The sequence below is a fragment of the Dermacentor silvarum genome, chromosome 1 (genome assembly GCF_013339745.2).
Source record: "Dermacentor silvarum isolate Dsil-2018 chromosome 1, BIME_Dsil_1.4, whole genome shotgun sequence".
NCBI classification, from domain to species: domain Eukaryota; kingdom Metazoa; phylum Arthropoda; class Arachnida; order Ixodida; family Ixodidae; genus Dermacentor; species Dermacentor silvarum.
The window spans coordinates 188,956,914-188,978,412 of record NC_051154.1 but is presented as its reverse complement, the minus strand read 5'-3'; the positions used below and the strand labels follow the sequence as shown (position 1 = coordinate 188,978,412).

Sequence of the window (21,499 nt, the reverse complement as noted above, 5' to 3'; positions counted from 1 at the left end):
CGTCATAGGGAGGAGCGTTGAGACATTTAAAGAGTTTATATCACTAGCCGCTATTCATTTTTGCATGGGTGTAATCAAACCTCTGCTCTTGGAAAACTAACCACTTTAGCATTTTGGAAATGTGCACTTTACAAATTTAACTCAAATCATAGTTTGTTTCAGTTGATGTCCCTTTTATGTTCCGCCAACTCTAAGTATAGCCATGGAGGTTGTGCACAGCAAGGCTTGTCTGACGCGAAGTGCGGTAAACCCCTAACAAGCAGTTAGAATACGACATAGAGTTGAAAGGAACAGCGACGAGAACGACAAAGGCAATTCCAGCAATTTCATGCGCCAGATTTACCGCTTATCCAAAGCATATTATTCCGCAATCGATCGCACTAATTTTATTTAGCATCTTCCGCAAAAAAAATAATAATACCACGAAAGCCTCTGTCGACTCTGCACATCTGTGGTAATCAACCACGCTGAAGACGACGTCATGCGCTGTCGGCGGTGAGGCTGCGCTCCCTACCAGCATTGGTAGGGAGCGCAGTGGTCCCCCCAGTGGGGATTCACTTCCGAGTCGTGGCAGGGGGTTCGGTGGCCGAAGGCGTCGTGGCAGGTGGCTTTGTTTTCGGCCCCAGCATATGTATGGTCGTTGGCGGTGTTCCAGCTGCCTTATTCGCAGACTGTGTAGTCTCATTGCCCAGGCCTTTCTCGCGCCTCGGGTAATAGTAGGTCTGGTCGTGGAGTGGGTACGACCACAACCCTCCACCGTATGCCCCTTGCGGCTGTTCCGACTCCGGTCGCCTATGAGGCACATGAGGCACGTAGCCTGGGCTTCGTCGGTGATTGTGTTTCCTGTTTGACTTCGGCCACCGCGAGGGGGTCCGTGGTCTGTCGTCTTCTTGCTCCATGACAACAAAGTTGGCCGGGTCCTCCTGCGTCATGTTGTGTAGTGTCATGACAAGCAGCAGGTGTCTCTGATCAAGAAATGCCCCCTATCAACCACACTCACCTTTGGTATGCTGCCTCGCACGTTAGACTCTCTCCAGCCTAGCCCTCTTACCATTTCGTCTTTTTCCTGTGGTACTTTGATGGGCTTTCTTCTTTTATAAATGTTCCTCTTAGGCCTAAGTAACTCCTCCGTAGTGTCCTCCGTAGTGTCCTCCACTGATTCATCTTGTTCATTTAGGATGCAATCCTGCAGCGCAAAAAAGAAGCAGCAATTTGCGTTTTTTTTTCTAATTGGACTGATGGCGATACACAAAAACACAAAAGACAGAGTAAAAAAAAACTGGAAACTGCTTTTGAAGTCGCTGTCCGGCCCAACCTTATGCATTCTAATTTTTTCACGCGGAGCACGTTCTCCTATGCCTGTGCTTGCGCACCCGTTTTCGATAGATTGCTGCACTCTGGGTTCTTCTCTACCCCCAGAATTATCTAGAGCGATGTACTACGATGGCCTGAAGGCGGTAATTAGTTTTGGTGTGGAGGTGCAGTGCCATCACAAAATCCGAAAAGATTAGGCGCAAGGTCATCAAAAGGCTTACACACTGCGTTAGGACACATAGGTACGGTGAGGCGTCGCAGAGGTCCGGCTATGATGACGACGGATTTGCACAGGACTACGGTGATTTTTATTAGTTTTTTTAATGCATTGTTTTGGACCATGCGATTCGAATTGTAGTTTGTTCTATAACTATAATGTACCGTGACTGGTGTACGGCTGTTTGTATCATGCGTAGAGATTGTCCGACTTTACGGGGTGACGAGGCCACAGTGAAGCGGTGGCTAACACAGTTTTTTTTTTTCTCCCGATCATCGGTTTCTGCCCTGAAACTGAAACTTAACTAAGCTGAATTTCAAGCCTCGGAAGCCTCAACTCACCTGAAGTCTCTCGATCCCCTTTGTCACGGCAGACTTGGATATAGACTGCTGTAAGAGAAAATTTATTCTCAATAGCAATGTACACCTCATCTAAATAACGTATATTCGGCCGCGTTGCGCGGGCACTTGTGTAGAAGTATAGCTCGACTTTTATGAACGGTGAGTTAGTTCATCGAAACGAATTTCGCGCTGTCATCTCCTGGCCGCGTGAACTCTTTAGATTTTGTGAGCAAGTTCCTAGTGCTGGTTCTATGGCACGCACTTTCCTTTGCATGTTTTGTGAAGCCATTCAGTCGCGTTCAGCTGATCTGAAGAGCCGTTTTTAGGCTATTAATGGTGTCAAAGAGACTAGAACTATTTACCCGATATTGTTCTGCCCCCTCGGCAGCGTAGGTTCGACCAACAATGACGCTTTACGGTCGTCTTTACTTGCTTGATCGCAGTACAGGCCCGTAATAATGAGATCCTGCTCGTATACTTTATGCGAGACTGATTGTCTCATTCTTATTGGGTTCACTTCAGGACATACTACGACAAGTTGCGGCTGGGCCAAGAAAAAATGAAGTAGCTGGGACTTTTCGCGTGCATGTTGCGTGTTTATACAGGGTGTTCATTTTTAAGTTTTACGGAATTTTTAGAAATCGCCTGTGGCAGGTAGCATGATTCTTATCATTGAGCTGGGTTATTCGATGAGGCGGACATTAGTAGCACGAGAAATCTAAACACATCTTCAACTAATTAACAAAAATTCGCTAATTAACTTTTTAGTTTATCACTTTACGACACATATTGCAATTTACGAATTGTAGCCGGTGAGCTTGTCAGGCGTATCCACGTGGAATGAATTTCCAGAATGACACCAGTTTGGAAATATCTCCCATCAAACTCGCCGTAAAATTGCACTGTTGTTCCCCTTACTTTTTTACCAAAATGCTGTTTAATACATTCAAGCATAACAGTAACTGGAACGCCCATGTATTTCGTCCCACACTTCGGGAAATAATATTTCGTAACTGGTGTCATCCTAGAAATTCGTTTCAAGTGGATGCGTCATGCAAACTCACCGGCTACAATTCGTAAATATGTGTCGTAAAGTAATTAACTAATAAGTTCATCAGTCAGTTTTTGTTAATTAGTTGAATATGTGGTTCGATTTGTCGAGGTACTAATGTCTACCTCTTCGAATAACCGAGCTCAACGATCAGAATTACGCTACCTGCCACAGGCGATTTTTAAAATTCCGTAAACCTTAATTTTGAACACCCGGTATATGCGTGTTATATATATATATATATATATATATATATATATATATATATATATATACAGGGTGTTTCAGCGAACACTTTTAAAAATTCGTCAAGGTTTCCTGTGGCAGATAGCCCAATTCTAGTTCATGAGCTGGTCTACTCGAACAGGCGGACATTACTTGCACAAGAAATTGAAATGCATAATCGAATGATTAACAGAAATTCACTACTTAAGTTTTTAACTAATTGCCTGATGGCCCATATTGCAATTTACGAATTGTAGCCGTGGAGTTCGTAAGGCGGATCCACTTGGAACGAATTCTCGGGATGACACCAGTTTCGAGATATTAATTCCCGAACTTTGCGGAGAAATGCATTGGCGTTCCAGTTAGGTTCTTAACAAAACGTCGCTTTATGCATTGAAGCACCAAATTAACTGGAACGCCAATGCATTTCTCCGCAAAGTTCGGGAATTAATATCTCGAAACTGGTGTCATCCCGAGAATTCGTTCCAAGTGGATCCGCCTTGCGAACTCCACGGCTACAATTTGTAAATTGCAATATGAGCCATCAGGTAATTACTTAAAAACTTGCTTAGTCAATTCTTGTTAATTGGTCAATTGTGTATTTCAATGTTTTGTGCAAGTTTTGTCCGCCTCTTCGAGTAGACGAGCTCATTAACTAGAATTGAGCTATCTGCCACGGTCAACCTTAAATAAATTTTGAAAGTGTTCGCTGAAACACCCTGTATATATATATATATATATATATATATATATATATATATATATATATATGCGTGTTTTATGTGACTGTTCTGCTATATATTATATATAGCGCGACAACCACAATAAAAAAACTCACCGTATGCTTGTCAATGAGGTATCGGAAGCAAACAGCGACTTTTCGTGCCTATAATAATGCAAACAGCGAAAAATATATATAAACAAGTAAATACCATAGGTGTAAGGCAATGGGCGACAAAGTAGTCATTGCAGTGCTCCAGGCCCGGTATATATTGGGGGGCCGCAAAAGCGCGAGGTTCATTTAACCCGCTCGTATTTTTTTCAGCAGACTTTTTTTTTGTCTCCCTTACAGCGCTGCAGTGTAATAAAAAAAAAGTTAATAATAAAGCGTGAAAAGCTCGTCTCTACAGCACTGCCGGACACTAGTACCCCAGAATTTAAGACGTAAAGAGGTGTGACGCTAATTGAGTGTCACATGGCTTTCCAACCCAAGGAGTAACGAGATCAGATCCTAAAGTTATGACAAAATGCCTTATCTTCATTTTACGTATTTCTCTACGCAATTAGGAACCAACAGGCATGTTTAGCGCCCCATTTCGCTTGCAAAAATAATGTTCACTCATATTCTTGTCGTCGCATTCACTACAACAGTATACCCTTCCGAAATGTTTATAACACGTCAGCACGATGCTTACCACGGACGATTTGTGCTCGCACCATGCCCCGTATTCTCGAAGAGTGAGCTCTTGCCTATGCAGAAGGCAGTTATGAAAATCTGCAGATTCCTGCGTAAGGCGATACAAAAATGTTAATAAAACAATCGTAATTCCCATCGAACCTTGCACGAAATGATCTGTCACATGTATAGTACTTGTGTAACATACGTGTAGAACATCGTGCATAACTGAATTCTCAATGATGCCCATACATTGATGTCGTATACAATCCAATGATGGCGTATATAACGCAACGTATAATTGAATGATATGCTACATTAAAAATTACTACATGCTACATTATTAGCCTTTGTAATGTGATACTTAGATTATTACATACTACTGAATCAAAACCACAAAGGAGGACGCATAGCTCGGCATGCCACTTGTATTCATGAAACGGTACTGAATACTAGGACATGGGACCAGATCTTGAAATAAAAGTCTCTTGTGTGCTTTCATCGAATGCCTGTTGTAGTGCAGTAACAATTGTTGCTGTAACAATGAATTGTTATCTTGGCGACACCGGCATATTCTATTATGGTTATTTTCAATGGCGTACATTACCTATAGCACCTTTTCAGTGGCTACAACGCCAGAGCTTTTGGTATGGCAGGAAGGTGAAGTACACATTTCCTTCTTTATTGATTGTCGAACAAATAAAAACGAAAATTTGCTGCTACAGCAACGGGCGTCATTCATTTCTGAGTGACGTAACGTGACTTGGAATAATTGTTTCCTATATCCATGTTTTGAATAACGATAATTAAACTACTTTGTCTTAGTTTTCTTTGTCTAAAAATGCTTGAGGCGTCGGGCATCTGCTCACGAAGACGATTCTTTTTCTCTCTCTCTTATCTCGGCTCCCGACAAGTCCACGAAGTCCTTTTGTTGTGCAGTGCAAAAAACTACGCGACAACCGGGTGCTTATCTACTTATCTTTCTTAAGCTTGATGTGCCTGCAGCTGTATTATCTTTTTATGTCTGAGACCCAGTTGAAGTGCTTACGAGCGTGTCCCAATTTATTTCAAACATATTTCACAGATTGTCTTCAACATCTGCGGGCTCGAGCAGTGCGCTTCTAAAAGCTGCATCGTGAGGCCATTTGGCGCAGCATGTGATAATAGTGCAATAGAAGCAAGTGAGTCTTTATTTCATCATGTCGGCTTATTATATTCGTCATATTTAACTGTCATTATACAATCATAGTGCCTCAGATGTATTGGCATTCTAGGCACTGTAATGTGTCCGCACATTATATATTAAAGTACTAGGCAGAAGTCGCGAAGTTACTCTGTAGGTAACCTGTAGGTAAAGTCACGAAGGAACCCTGTAGGAAATATTTCGGTCTGAAGATCTCATTGTGATCCGTAGTGCAGTAAAGAGGTTGCAAATGCCGTTTTAATGGTGCTCCAAGTGATGTAACAGCATTTCTCCCACTTTACCATGACCACAATTTTAGATAGAGTTTCGAGAAATGCCCCTGGAGCTGCAGAAAAAAAGCCTGTTAAATTTTACCCATATGGCGCGTGGAAAAGAAATTGAAAATTCGTACTTGCAAAAAGTTCTTCATCTTGTCATGTGCTATCTAAAAAAAAGAGAGAAAAACACATATATCATTGCTTCAGTCTCATGAAGAAGAACACATAAGCGATCCCGTAGTTTTAATATCACCTAGTGTCACCGTTCCATCGTTAAAATATGCGCGGTGACGAGGATAAACAATGGTTTCATCAAACCCAATCACACATCTTGGTCTGTATTTTCTCCCTTTGGTTTTATAGAAATTTACTTATGTGCGGCAACCATGAATTAAAACGGCCACAGAACACGTGTGCGTGCTCGGTAAGCTCGAAACGCTGTCGCCGAAACGCTGCAGGATGACAAAATATAAGATTATAAGGAAAAGCCAAGAACATCAAGGTATACAGAGTATTTTATCAGTGTCCCACAAACAAACCAGCATGATTTTCTGTATGTCTTCCTTTTTTTATTTATTGCCGCGTAATTATTTTCTGCGAAGAGGACTAACCGGCGCCACTTATTGGCACCAACGTCTCTTTAGAATCATGTAGACCAGATAAAATAAAACCTAAACAAACAAGCACAGATAGGAATAAGCATGAGATAAATATTGTGATGTGCGACAGATATAATTAATAAAGGTGACGGCATTGTCACACTTCTTCATTGCCCGCTTCTTCAAAGCTCGAACAAACAGCCGGTACTTGTAGATTAATTCGTCTATATTCTGTTTTTCTCACCTCCTTTGTTCTGTACTTTCAGAGCCCAAAACAAACTATTTGTCTAGATAAGGCATGACTGAGACTCGAAGGAAACGGCACGATGAGAACAGGTTTCAAGATGTCATACAGTATGCATAAAAATAAGAAAAGCCTCGGCTGTCGGACTGCAAGTAGCATTTACCCCTCGCGTTCTTGAACCGGCGGATGTATACGGAGTAAATGTAGACCATCATCTGGAAATGGCACTGTTTGTTTCCTTTGCTCTCGTGCTTTCCAAACAAGTAAAGATGTTCCTATGGCTGCACTCGTGTGGCTCACGGTCATGAGTGCATGCCTTCTGAGCGCATAAAAGCCAGCGTCTTTGAGAGCGCAGCATTTACGTTCTTTTGTGTCGGGTGGCTTCTCGTATTCGCCGCCACCTATGTCCTTCTCACACAGGGGCTTCACATGGCGGCGGTCCCTATTTAGCGGGCAGAGCGAGTGACGGTCATCGGCCGAGGGCCCAAGATTTTACCTCCGCAACGCGTCACTGCACCGCTCGCATTCGCGCTCCCCTCCCCCACCCCCCTCACTTCGCCCCTCACACACCGGTATGAGGCAACCACATCGCCAGTCTTTTGATGTGGCTTGCACAATGGGAGCGATACTGCCGAGAGAGAAAGCGGCACGCCGGTCAAGACAAAGGGACAACGGAGAATGGCCTCGTCCAACAAAGGATCGTATGCCTGGCATTTACAGACTTGGACACGTGTATTTGCCGAATACAGACTGTAAGGTAAAGAGGCGTTCGTGTTCGCTCGTTTCATAAAGCGTGGCTGCATATCGAGTATCATGGGCCGGTAACCAGAAAAAAATATTCACCGACGATTACGATACTCCCTAATGCGGAATTTGAGCGCAGCTCTATACATGTTTTCATTTCGCGATATATTGGCTGGCGCACACACGTGCGGCACGTTGCAAACGGAGCGAAGTGGGGCGCGGCAGCCTCGCTAATCGGGAGATCGCGAGAGGCAGCGCGTGGCTGACGCGTGGGTGCGATTCGCAGCGGACGCCGCTGACAGACTTCCGCTCATGAAGCGCTTTAGTGAACAGACGACGCGTAGAGTGTCTCGATGCGCGCGTCCCCGCGAACAGAGCAGAGGCGAGCGAGCGCATCGCAGCACCCTAAAGACGCGCGCTACTCTGGCGCCATCTCGTAGCCATCGTCGCCATAGTCCGCCTTGCGCGGCACTACGCTTTTCTTCTCACGCTTTCGCCATGCCATCCGCTTTCCGCCTCACGCTACCTTCGCTCTCGGTGTCTTTCATCACCCGCTGCCCCGCGCGTTCGCTCTCAGCTTTCGCTGTGCTCGTTCTGTCGGTGGCGATGGTACGGCGCCGACGCTCGGCACAGGAACGGGCGCCTAAGAGCTGTGCTCTAAAATGCGCGTGCTCTACATAATGAAGAAACACGTTTATTTGTTCATCCGGTCTGTAAAATTAGTAGACTAGAACCGCCTTTCATCCATGATCATTTCCACTATAGATATTGCATCTTGCTTTAGAAATCGGCTCTTACTCTTACTTGAAAAAGTAATGTTAATATGCCGCACGGTGAGTGCGGCGCATGGTGTTCTCTCTCTATTTTTTTTTATATCAGGGTGCCGTATGAGTCAATATGTTTCTGTTTATAGGTTTTTATAACTGAATGTTGTAAGGGCTAATAAGGCGTAGCTGTTTTTTTCCTTCTTAACGTGGAAATTTTATCATGTTTTCTTTATTTATTATTTGTGGGCCCCATTTACTGAAGCACTGAACACGGAGATAGACACAAATTTCAATTAATTTTGACAGTTTGTTAGAATTAAGTCAAAATAATGCAGAACGTCGCGAAACGTTCTCAAGAAACTGCTTGTTGTATACATACATCCTTTGAATGACCACGCCGAGATTTGGCAAGAAACCTCGTCATTCTGTCTAGGCAGCCTTCCACGATATCGCCGGCTGAAACGGAAACAGCATACATCAGCGCAACAAACATTAGTTATAAAACCGTAATAAGTGGAGTTCGCTTCTCGACGTCATTAGGCCTGACTATAGAGGGAACGTACTTTTCATGCAGACATGACCTGAAATGCGCTATGGAGGAAGTTCAATACGAACAGAGACAAAGTTCAAGAGGCTAATCTCAAGCTCTCGGGGCGTATTTATTAATCCCACGCATGCATGCATGCGGGTGATTTATTTATTTATTATTTATTTATTTATTTATTTATTTATTTATTTATTTATTTATTTATTTATTTATTTATTTATTTATTTATTTATGTGTGTGCGTGTGTGTGTGTGTGTGTGTGTGTGCGTGTGCGTGTGTGTGTGTGTGTGTGTGTGTGTGTGTGTGTGCGTGTGCGTGTGCGTGTGTGTGTGTGTGTGTGTGCGTGCGTGCGTGCGTGCGTGTGTGCGTGCGTGTGTGTGTGTGTGTGTGTGTGTGTGTGTGTGTGTGTGTGTGTGTGTGTGTGTGTGTGTGTGTGTGTGTGTGTGTGTGTGTGTGTGTGTGTGTGTGTGTGTAAGGGGGGGGGGGGGGGGTTGGTCCTTAAAGTCGGTCAACCAACTGAAGCAGCAATCATACTACGCCTAACATCGACCAGGTCCTCAGAAGTTGTTTTTATATATCAATGTGACAAGGGCGGTGATTCTAACACTTTACGCTGATGTCTTCATGTAGTCTAAGCGTAAAATTTCTTGACATGAACTACCAGTGCGTTTTATGCGCGGGACAAACAGTGTCACGTGCCATTATATAATCGCGCAAGCAACGCTCTAGGTTTTATTCGAGGAAATAGACTATCACGTCTACATGCACCTCACAAATTCAGAGGCACAGTTTTTTCCTTCAACGAAATTTTTTGACCAAGCCCATGCCAAGTTTGAACTGGGCCGCTTTGTAATGGAAACTCACATTTTTATGCCGTATGACTGCTTACCCTCGAAGTTTTTCATAAAAACTGATGCAATCCTGTCATTTGAACCTGCACGTCAGAACTAGTGACTTCACATGATGCAATGTACCTTTAATAACAAAGAAAAAGGTGAACCGGTGGTTTACTTTGCGAACTCAAGAATAAGGACGCGCGGGAACTGTGTAACGTTTGAATTGATCGCGCACACCAAACAACGTGTGGCCCAACTGAAAGGGAAACCGACATAAATAAATAAATAAATAAATAAATAAATAAATAAATAAATAAATAAATAAATAAATAAATAAATAAATAAATAAATAAATATTTGGGCAAATTGCAAAGTAAAAATTGGAAAAACAGGGTTCTCCTAGCGATCATTAACCAGAGCCATCGAAGTGGACTAGCTGATTTGTAAGACTTACGATTCTTGTTTTATTTGCAACGTGTGGATAAATGCGCATAAATAAATAACTGTCTTCAAAACTGAGCGAGTATTGAAAGTTTTCGATACCACCATGTATGTGAAGCGAAGCTTTCACGAAGCGGTTAATCAAACGCTTCATGTTTGCCCATTTCATTCCTGCATCCTTGGCATAAAGACCACTGGCGCGTACGCACGCGCTCTGGCGCACCCGTGCTACACCACGTGACACACGGGGCGATCATCTTAAAGAGCTATAGTTGGCGTTGGCATGATCTAAGTATAAGCGCGACTGCGACCTAATGGTTACACGGGGTGATCACTATCAAGTTTTACGGAATTTTTAGAGTTCGCTTGTTACAGGTAGCATAATTCTAATCCTTTAGCTCCAGTATTCAGACAGGCGGACATGGGTCTCGAAGAAGTCAATTAAGAAGTTAAATAGTATTATTTTTGTTAATTCTTTGAATATGTGTTTCGATTTCTCGTGCTAGTAATGTCCGCCTCTTCGAATAATCCAGCTCAAGGACAAGAACTATGCTATCTGCCGCAGGTGATTAAAAAAAATTAAAACTTAAAAAAAATTATCACCCCGAATGGCTGCTGTACTGGGTGACCGAAGTTCGATCACACCATCGGGTATATAATTATTTTTTTCTTCTTTTAAGTGTGAGCTATTCGGCAAGACAGCAGCAGCACCCAACAGCCATGGTCAGGAAAGTATTTATTAGTATTATATTAAGTATTTATTTATTTATTTATTTATTTATTTATTTATTTATTTATTTATTTATTTATTTATTTATTTTTAAGTACACCACAGGTTCCAATCAGAACATCGAGTGATGCGAGAGTAAATTGAGCTCCAACTTAAGTATACAAACGCGATCAGACGTTCTGCATTGCTAATAGCAGAAATAATTAACCATATACGTAACTGCCGAAACGTACTTCATTTTTAGTATATATTCGGTCTATGGGAGGAGGAGTTTCCGGCATCGTTTAAAGGTGCCAATATTTCCTAAATATGACGCAGTCAAAAAAAGAAGAAGAAGAAGAAAGATGTATGCGTGCAAACAATGGACATATTCCGTAAGTTTGTCTTTTTTATTATTATACTTGTTTTTGCCTATTTGGCGCCTAAAATGCCTATGTTTGTGCATTGTCCATCGTCACAAGAGCGATGTACCTAATTTCTGATCACAATTAATTATTTTCTTCTATTTCTTGAAAACAAAAATAAAAGACGTTCCAAGCGACTGCAGTCATGCTTAAATTCACATGCCAAGCAGGAATAGCGGCCTCAGATGATCATTGAGCGGTGCACTGACGAGTAAGAGGGCTTCTTATTACTAACAAAAATTTGACTCCATGAGGTGCTTGCCGTCTAACTTCAACGTGTCATTTATACGCGACAGCTGAATCAAATCGGCATTTTGTAATCATTGCCTATATTGAATTTTATGAGAGATGCAGATTGCGCATTAGGCTACGTGATGACATACTGCAAGTGCTGCTGCTCTTATCACGATATTGGTGAAACTGAACAAGGTGTCTTTGTAACCAGCTTTCGTAAGATATAGGTGTGAATTACCTAACGCAAGATTTCAACGATAGAGTCTCGGTAACCTTAACAACGGTAAATGTTTCACATTGAAACATTGAAAGCAAACAATCATACCATGAGGTCATGTCGTGCCAATAGCAGTGCTTGTTACGGATTTCTAGTCATTTGTGTCATGTCTAGAGATGTGACATCGTTCGTAATAAAATGAATCGCATATACGTATAGGTTAGTGCACCGACATACATCGTACTAAACATGTTATAACATGTATAACATGATATACAACGCTAGAAACCGTGCTCAAAAAGCAAACTGTGAGGTTTAATATTCCTAAACTGCACAGTGAGCCATAAGGGAAGCTTAGTGGAGAGCTCCGGATCAATTTCGAGTTCATGGTTTTTTTTTTTTTTTTAACTTGCAGGCAAAGCATGGTGGACTAGCGTTTTCGCATTCCACCCCCATCACAATCCGGCCGCTGTAGAGGGGAATCGAACGCGCGACCTCGCGCTCAGCAGCACAACGCCACAGCCAGTAAGCCACCGCGATGGCTAGTACACGTGTTACAAGAATCAGAACTCGACAACCCCAAAATCAACAAGTGCAGCTGTGTTTCAATAACGAAGCGAAAATTATTTAAAAAAAAAAAAACGTTTTCTTACAAAACCTGCATGGGAGACAGCTCGCAAACAGGTGCAGAAGCCATAACCACGCATGCAGCTGTTTTCGCAGTTCTTTACGCAGTCTTGCCGCTGATGCTCATGTCCATCGCCTCCTAGTTTGTTACCAATGCTGCAGCTGTGCGCAAGCTTGGCGAAGCTTCAATGATAAAGAAACAAAGTCGACTGGATCAGCCTACAAGAAAGCGAGAAAATCTCGAGCTGTTTGAGGCAACAAAGAAAGCGCGATGGCGACATTTTTTTCCAGGCACAGAGTAATGCCAACGAAAACTGGACGTCTGGGTAGCTCAGCCTGCAGCGATCGCTTTATTTTTCAGCAGAAGCGGACACGTGTTCACCATATTGACCTGTTTATGCGCGTTCATGAAAGCGTCCGTATCGATAGAAATATACGAGAGGCTGCCGGAACGTAAGTTGCACCACATAACAGAGCGTTTTAACCAAAACTGCATTACCCTATAGGAAAAGCCACCTAGTCATTCGGTAAAAGCTTCCGACGGTAAATACTTCCGTCCGGCAAAACGAAGCAAGTGCCAGGCATGGGATTAGAGTATGATCGTACTGCTGATAGGCAAACGCGGCAGAGCTAAAACATTCTAGTGTTAGCAAAAACATTGCCGTACGTAAAAAGCACATTCCGTTTGAATGTTGTGCTATAATGCAGGCTGTGCTTTATAACAAGATACCGCGGGAAGGAGCTTGTTGAGTTGGCTGGACCCGCAACGGTACACTTACAGTTTAGCAAAACTGTTGACACCATTCTCTGTCAGTGGCAGCAATGGCAACGGAGGTGGCCATAATATGTTTTTTTTTTCGGTATTCACGAACCTTGCCAAATTGATAATTACGACTAATGTTTCTATTTGTTTGGTTGCCCTTGTTATGTATGCAGTGCTTCCCTTTTGTTCATGCTTCCATGTTCAGATAATATTGCCACGCTCGCCAACACACGATTTTATTTTTATGTTTGCGCCAATGTGATTAGTCAGGAAACGCACAAAAAGCACGTTTCACAAAAAAATAAATAAACGGGATTGTCTTCCGGGCTTCGGTGCTGGTCGCCCGTTCCTCGACCATACCGGCGGTCGTTCTGCCGCCAAATACGTAACAGCCTGCAGAATACACACGACTTGCAAAAGCTTGTAAGTGCACGTGGCTTCAAACACCGATAGCTACGATGCCTATATTGACATAAAATTAGAAACCATAGCCACAGGACACATATATGAGCGGGGAATGTAAGTACATATACTATGAGCGCAATATGTTTCTGTGACTTTCATCTTCCTCATCTACAGGATGTTCATTTTTAAGTTTTACGGCTTTTTTTTTAATCGTCGTGGCAGGTAGCTTAATTCTTATCTATTAGCTGGGTTATTCGAAGAGGCGGACATCAGTAGCACGAGAAATCGAAACACATATTCAAATAATTAACAAAAGTTGGCTCACTAACTTATTAGTTGATTACTTTACGACACATATTGCAATTTACGAATTGTAGCCGGGTGAGTTTGCAAGACGCATCCACTTGAAATGAATTTCCAGGATGACACCAGTTACGAAATATTATTTCCTAAAGTGTGGGACGAAATACGTGGGCGTTTCAGTTGCTGTTGTGCTTCAATGTATAAAACAGCATTTTGATAAAAAAGTAAGTAGAACAACAGTGCATTTTTACGGCGAGTTTGATGGCGCATATCTCCAAACTGGTGTCATTCTGGAAATTCATTCCAAGTGGATACGCCTGACAAGCTCACCAGCTACAATTAGTAAATTGCAATATGTGTTGTAAAGTAAATAACTAAGAAGTTAATTAGTAAACTTTTGTTGATTATTTGAATATGCCTTTCGATTTCTCGTGCTACTAATGTCCGCCTCATCGAATAACCCAGCTCAATCACAAGAATTATGCTACCTGATACAGGCGATTTCTAAAAATTCCTTAAAACTTCAAATGAACACCCTGTATATACATACGTCATCACGCGTACGCCATTTACCCACAGGACTAAGATTCCTCCAGAGCGCCCTTCATATATGTTGTCCGTAATCGCTGAAGGCATGCATGTCGAAGCTTTGATGGAGACTGGTGCTACGTTATATGTTATTCATAGTGATTTGCGTTCACGTCTCAAGAAAGGCACAACGCCCTATATATGATGAACCGAGGCTAGTTGACAGCTCATGCGAACACTTGTCAACCTTCAGCGCTCTGTACTTTACAAGTATTCATTGACGGTATCTCATAGCGACTCCTCATAATGCATACAAGGTGCTCAACGTTGAAGCGTTTTTCGTCAAACTTTCATTCGTTGGTGTTCCGTTCCCACACATTGAGTAAGCTCCTTTCAATGCCTAGTACAGTGGTTGCTTACCTTTGACATAACCTATCGCTGTAAAGGAGATACCAAAATGCAGCGTAATCTGGTTTGATGTCTTGCATGTGTGTTCCTTCCTAAGCTGTATGTTAAACCTAAAGTAAGGAATTTTTCAAATTATTTATTCATTGCACTTGCAGTAAGCGACAATGTAATTGAATCTTACGTAATGAAAGGATACATGAGGCTATTGTATGGAATGTAGTGCACTAGGAATCCTTCGTGGAAGAAATTCTGCGCAATATCTGCACAGCTTTGTGAATATTGCACAATATTCTAGAATATTTGTTATTCTCAAATATTGTGCAATATCAGAGAATATTACGCCCTTTCCTAGCTTTCCCCCTTTTTTTTGCAAGCACGAACTTTAATTCAGTAGGCTAGTTTCGCTAAGATTTTGGTCTTACAGTGCGCTTCTTTAGTTTTGAGAGAGAGAGAGCAAGCGAGAGAGGAAAGGCAGGGAGGTTAACCAGAAGTCAGTTTCCGGTTTGCTACCCTACACTGGGGTGGGGGATAAAGGGGTTGGTGAGAGTGCAAAGAGATAGGGAGAGAGAGTGCGAAAAAACACACAAAAAAAGACACAGGCATAGGTAACAAAGGAGGCGTTCCAATCACAGACGTTCACACAGGCCAGTGGACTTCAGGAACCGTCAGGAGCGCTTGCACGGCCTTCTGATGCGATGTTGAGTCGCGTCGATGTTGCAGAATTCTTTCTTCCGATAACGGCTGGTCGTCCAACTGGTTCAGCACGACGGAGAGCGATTGTCTCTGCACACTGTATGGTCGGCACTGACAAAGAACATGGCGAATCGTTTCCGCGTCTCCACAATTGTCACATGCTGCACTGTCGGCCATCCCTATGCGGAACGCGTAGGCATTGGTGGCCCAACCATAGCCTACACAGAAGGGTCGCATCTCTTCGGGGAAGTTTTGTTGGAAGTCGAAGGCTTAAGGTTGGATCCAAGGTGTATAATCTGGCGTGCATAAAATGTGCTTTATTCCAGTCTGATGAAGTGCATTGGTGTGCAAGTAGGCGGAGCATCCTTGCAGCATCTGTCCTAGACAGCGGGATCGATAGGCGGTTGTCTTGTTCATGAGCTGAACGAGCAGCTTGATCGGCACGTTCATTGCCAATAATTCCACAGTGACTTGGCAGCCACTGAAAGATTATTTCGTGTCCTTTCTCAGTCAGGTGGTGTATGGCCTCTGTGATTTCGAACACCAGTTGTTCCTGTGGACCGCGCCGTAAGGCTGACAGTATACTCTGCAGTGCCGTCTTCGAGTCGCAGAAAACGGTCCATTTGTGTGCTGGTTCATCATTAATAAAATGTAGTGCGACTCGAAGCACTGCCAGTTCTGCTGCCGTCGACGTTGTCAAGTGAGATGTTTTCATTTTGATAGTGGTGGTTTTTTCTGGAATAACGACAGCTTTAGTTTTGAATGCGCCATTCTGCCTCCGATGTGGCAATAACTCGGGGTAGTTAGCGTTAGATCGTAAAAAAAAAAACCTTAGCTCGTAAGAGCTCCTGCTCGGTGTTACTATAACCCACACTGCCGTAAGCTGTTTCCGTAAATATCGACACTTAAGCCATGAGCATAAGCCGGGAGGTTAAAGGCGTCAACCACAAGGTTCACACAAATCAGACATAAGAGAAAGTGACGTAGAGCTCTTGCTCTGGTGTCACCCTCGCGGTGAGTACACTGACGCCAGTGCCTGCGGTGACAGGCCAGAGGTGCGCCGTCGGTAATAGCATTGTCGCTGAAGGCGATTATTTAGACCCTGTCAAATCGCATGACGAGCGTGATAGCTGAACGCTAACGTAAAGTAAACACGTAAGTGTTCCTTACTAGCTGCGCGCGTAAACTGCAAAAAAAAAAAAGAGAGGCTAATCCAAAGGTAGGGAAAAAACAAGAACCTGAACGAGAGTTAGGCCACGGAGCCAGAGCTAGCTTTCGTTAGGACGTGTCCTCATGTCAAAGCGCTGGCTGTGCTCCTGAAAAGATTGTTTTCTTTTTTTTCCCTTTGTTTACCTGCATAGACGCTGTGTGACTTGCTTTGGGATTGCAATTCTGCCGCGGAAGCAGGATACATTAGGCGCGAGCGCTTGTGTGCAGCGAAACCTAAGAGGCTTCTGGCGACTCGTGCACAGCGAGCACTTAAGGTGTTGCGGTTTACTTACCGTCGCTGCAACGAGGAAACTGCAGTAACGTGGTGGAACCGGGCAACATTATTTTTGGACGGCGGTGTGCTCCCACGACGAAAAACAAGGTGTTCACAAACAAGCACTGCAGGTGGACATTCATTGTGACCCGGCTTGGCCGAACGAAGTGCCACGAATCGGCTGTTGGTCAGCGGGCCGTGTACGGCCACGTAAACGGCTAAATTGACACGTCTCTACTTAAGAATAATTACAGGCGTTTTTTTTTATTTCGCTTAGAGTTATCTGCTTCATTTCGTTAGGTTCGCTCGTTACTATTGGGAGGCCTTTTTTGTTTTTGGTTTCTCGAATAAGAACAAAGAGACACGCAGATATAAGTATGTAATAAAAGCGTCCTCGGACAAGCGGATTTCTCTTCGGGAACAAAAAAGGCATCCAAGATGAGTTCCGAGCTCGTTACGCCAGCTTTTGTGGATACAGGGCAGAACAAGTGCGGCAGACTAAAAGAGAGGAACATTGTCTGTAACGATAAAATAGGCGCCAACACACATCGCGGACGGCGGAGAATTAGGATAACGTGAATACAACCACGTGCGGGGACTTATGTCCGAACATACTTGCCGGGTTGTGAAAGTCAACCGCACCTTAAGTGCGTGCAAGTAACGCGTAAAGCTCCGCGAGTGTATTTCTGTCTTTAAGCTTCCTCCTTATGATGCGGTAGTATTGGCCGCTGCCATATAGAAGGCGCTAGAACTGTTGTTTGTATTCCAGCTAGCGGAAACGCCGCTTGCTTTCCATATTTAGGAGCACCATGTGCCTTCTTGCCGCATTACACAGACCTGTATTGCGTACGGCTGCTGCAAAACCAGCTGTTTACCGTTCGCTTATAGTGTTCTGAAGGCTGAGAGTAAAAGAACAATGAACTTTCGTAGATTTGCGTTAATACGAGCAACTCGTACATCAAAGACAGCGAAGGTGTATGAGGGAGTTCTCACATCATTGGGAAGTCCTAAGGATCTGTTTTGCCTCTGCCCGAAATACACCCAATACGTTACAATAGCTTGATTATATATCTAGTTCAATTCATTCACTACTCAAGAATTTTCAAATGCTTCCCTATATCCAAGCTCAGTACTTCCATCATCATCATCATCATCATCATCATCATCATCATCATCATCAGCCTATATTTATGAAGGCCTCTCCCTGCGATCTCCAATTATCCCTGTCTTTCGCTAGCTGATTCCAACTTGCGCCTGCAAATTTCCTAATTTCATCGCCCCATCTGGTTTTCTTCCGTCCTCGACTGCACTTCCCTTCTCTTGGTATCCAATCTGTAACCCTAATGGTCCACCGGTTATCCATCCTATGCATTACATGGCCTGCCCAGCTATATTTTGCCCGCCTAATGTCAACTAGAATATCGGCTATCCCTGTTTGCTCTCTGATCCATACCGCTCTCTTCCTGTCTCTTAACGTTAGGCCTAACATTTTTTGTTTCATCGCCTCTTTGTGCGGTCCTTAACTTGTTTTCGAGCTTCTGTGTTAACCTCCAAGTTTCTGCCCCATGTGTTAGCACCGGTAGAATGCAATGATTGTACACTTTTCTTTTCAACGACAGTGGTAAGCTCCCAGTCAGGATTTGCCAATGCCTGCCGTATGCACTCCAGCCCAATTTTATTCTTCTGTAAATTTCCTTCTCATGATCAGGGTCCGCTGTGAGTAATTGCATGACCTAGATAAACGTACTCCTTTACAGACTCTAGAGGCTGACTGGCGATCCTGAATTCTTCTTCCCTTACCAGGCTATTGAACATTATCTTTGTCTTCTGCATATTCATCTTCAACCCAATTCTTGCACTTTCTCGATTAAGGTCCTCAATCATTTGCTGTAATTCGTCTCCATTGTTGCTGAATAGGACAATGTCATCTGCAAACCGAAGGTTGCTGAGATATTCGCCGTTGATCCTCACTTCTAAGCCTTCCCAGTCTAAGAGCTTGAATACTTCTTTTAATCATACAGTGAATAGCATTGGAGAGATTGCGTCTCCTTGCCTGACCCCTTTCTTGATAGGTAACTTTCTACTTTTCTTATGGAGAACCAATTTAATACTTCTGCAATCTGCGTTAAATCCGACGCATGTTCTTCGACGCCGACGTCTTGCTGCGCGATCGGACGTCCTGGTAGGTCTGCGTTGCTGCCTGTCCTTAGCGATGATTCATCACCGGGAGGGTTGTAGGTAAGGTAGCCGAATGGCAAGGAGGAAAGAAAGAAAGTATGCAAGCCATTGGAGAACCGTCATCTCCAGTTATACATTGACTGACGTATCCGTTGACAAAGAGAGTGCAGCGTGCAGCGCCTCATGTAAATTGAGCTGAATTCTGGGGTTTTACGTGCCAAAAGCACGATTTGAAACCACGGAGTGGGGGACTTCGGAATAATTTTGACCCTCAGGGAATTTTCAACGTGCCACCGATGCACAGGACATGGGTGTTTTTGCATTTCGCCCCCATAAAAATGCGGCCACCGCGGCCGGGATTTCATCCCGCGACCTCGTGCTTAGCAGCGCAACACCATAGCCGCTAAGCCGCCTCGGCGGGTAGCGGCATATGTGAGCCCGGTTCTGAATGTCTCATCGGCTGCCAGACTTGACCGCATTGTGTCCTCTATGGTATGATATGGTGTCGCCATATAAGCAGCCTTCCAGAAACTCAAGTCCTATATCAGCCGTGGTCTGCTGTCCTCTTTTTATACAGCGAGGCTGCTCTGCGACAACGCGGGTTGCTCCATGCTGTTAAATAATTACGAGACATCCGTTTTACCATCGTTACTCAGTGGCTGCCCTTACATATTTTCGTAGCTGGCAACGAGGCAGCTGACAGTTTTGCGTGCAAAGCGTTGCAGTTCATGATAAAGAAGAATGCTCCTCGAGACGCTAAAAGAGTGATGAAGCAGGACATCTTATAAGCCACTTCGGTGCGTTGTGGTCTCCAGTGAACCAGCCTTGTGTGACTAAGGAACTTCACAGAACTGAAGCCGCTCTCTTTTATCGCCATACCCAGCAATTTCTGACATTGCCCCTTCGGCAATCTGATGAACTTTATCGCAACACACCAGCGTAACTCAACTGGCAGACGGTTCAAAAGTTAAATTTCAAGAGGTCGACCTAGTTTCAACAAGTTCTCGTTAGCAACGTCGAGCGGGTATTTGCTTCTATTTACATACGAATTTAGGACATTTATTCTGTACTTAGTGCTGCATTAGAGCAGGGATTTTGCTCTGACCAAAACACTTGTTATAAAGCACAAGCGAAATTTGGACCAAGTGCCGTAAATGCCACTGTTATAAGAAGAAAGTACCCTCTGAACGTTGGTAATTGAAACTTGTTGAACTGCTTCCAGCCTTTTGAACTATAACTTTTTGAAAATGTTACCCATTGAGTTACGCTAGTGTTTTCCGGGGAAGTTTAACAAATTTTAGAGGGGGCAATGTCCAAAATTCTTGGACATAGAACAGGGTCAGCGCAAATTCTTGCGTGGCGGTGCAAGACAGGACATACCCCGTCATTGCAGTGTGTGCACTGTGAAGCTCTTCGTGACATCGACCATTGATCTTCGAGTCTTCTGAAAATCATATAGAACGCAAAGTGCTGATAGATAAATTGAGCACGTAATGGCCTCACACAAAGGCACAAGTTACATTTTGTTTCTGCAAGGACACTGATTGTTTAGGAGATACATGTTTCGGTTCCTCAGATTTCTTCGTTATACAGAGCTGGAGTGTAAATGGTGTGCCGTGTGGGTCGACGTGGAATTGATAACGTGCAGCCTATTATGCCGCAGTTCGAATTCATCCTCGCCATGAGCACTCCGTTTTGCTAAGAGGTGACGTTGTGTTACCAGATGTAATGATACGGGCTTCAGACCCACTGGATAAGTGACGCTCGGGTGGAGCAGTTGGTGGTATCTTTTGCAGGACCGCCTGCTGCATCCAACACACATCCTTTCGAAGTACTCATCGTTGTAATCCGTTCAAGATTATTAGACAATTTTTTTTTTGTTTTGCTTTTTTTTTCAACACAGCGCTAATAATTCATTTCACCCTGATTTTATTGCGTGTCCTTATGCAGTAACTGTACCCGCACTTAAGTTATTGCCAAAATGTTTGAGGCAGTAAGTGTCTATTTTTTGTAGTAAACCTGGGGATGAATTCACGAAGCTTTTTGTTCGTAATTGACCAGTGATCTTTACTAATAATAAGTCCAACATCATGACTGGTTTCCATTCTTTATTACGAACAGCTATAGCATCGGAGATTTTTTGAGATTATGGACGCCTATTTTATCCATGCCCTCCTCGATCTCACAGAGATTCGCGTGATCGTATGCATAGTTGTTCTCACCAATTTCCCCGGTCATGGAAAGTCTCGCCAGGCACTGATGGTCGCCGGTCATAAGTATACAAAAACAAACCTAAGCAAAACAAATACTACTCTACATCACTACTGAGGTCATGTATCAACC

General features: G+C 43.5%; 1 protein-coding gene across 1 annotated transcript; it reads right to left on the bottom strand.

Moving 5' to 3' along the window:
* Positions 1–371: 371 nt before the first annotated feature.
* Positions 372–17,188, bottom strand: LOC119450932 (uncharacterized). The gene is made up of 8 exons (XM_049658486.1): positions 16,998–17,188; positions 8,739–8,815; positions 6,140–6,172; positions 4,564–4,653; positions 3,987–4,034; positions 1,873–1,920; positions 1,052–1,186; positions 372–923 (listed from the first exon to the last, which is right to left on the bottom strand). The coding sequence occupies exons 1-8, from the start codon at positions 17,119–17,121 to the stop codon at positions 555–557; spliced, it is 924 nt and encodes a 307-aa protein (XP_049514443.1). The 5' UTR covers positions 17,122–17,188; the 3' UTR covers positions 372–554.
* Positions 17,189–21,499: the final 4,311 nt, after the last annotated feature.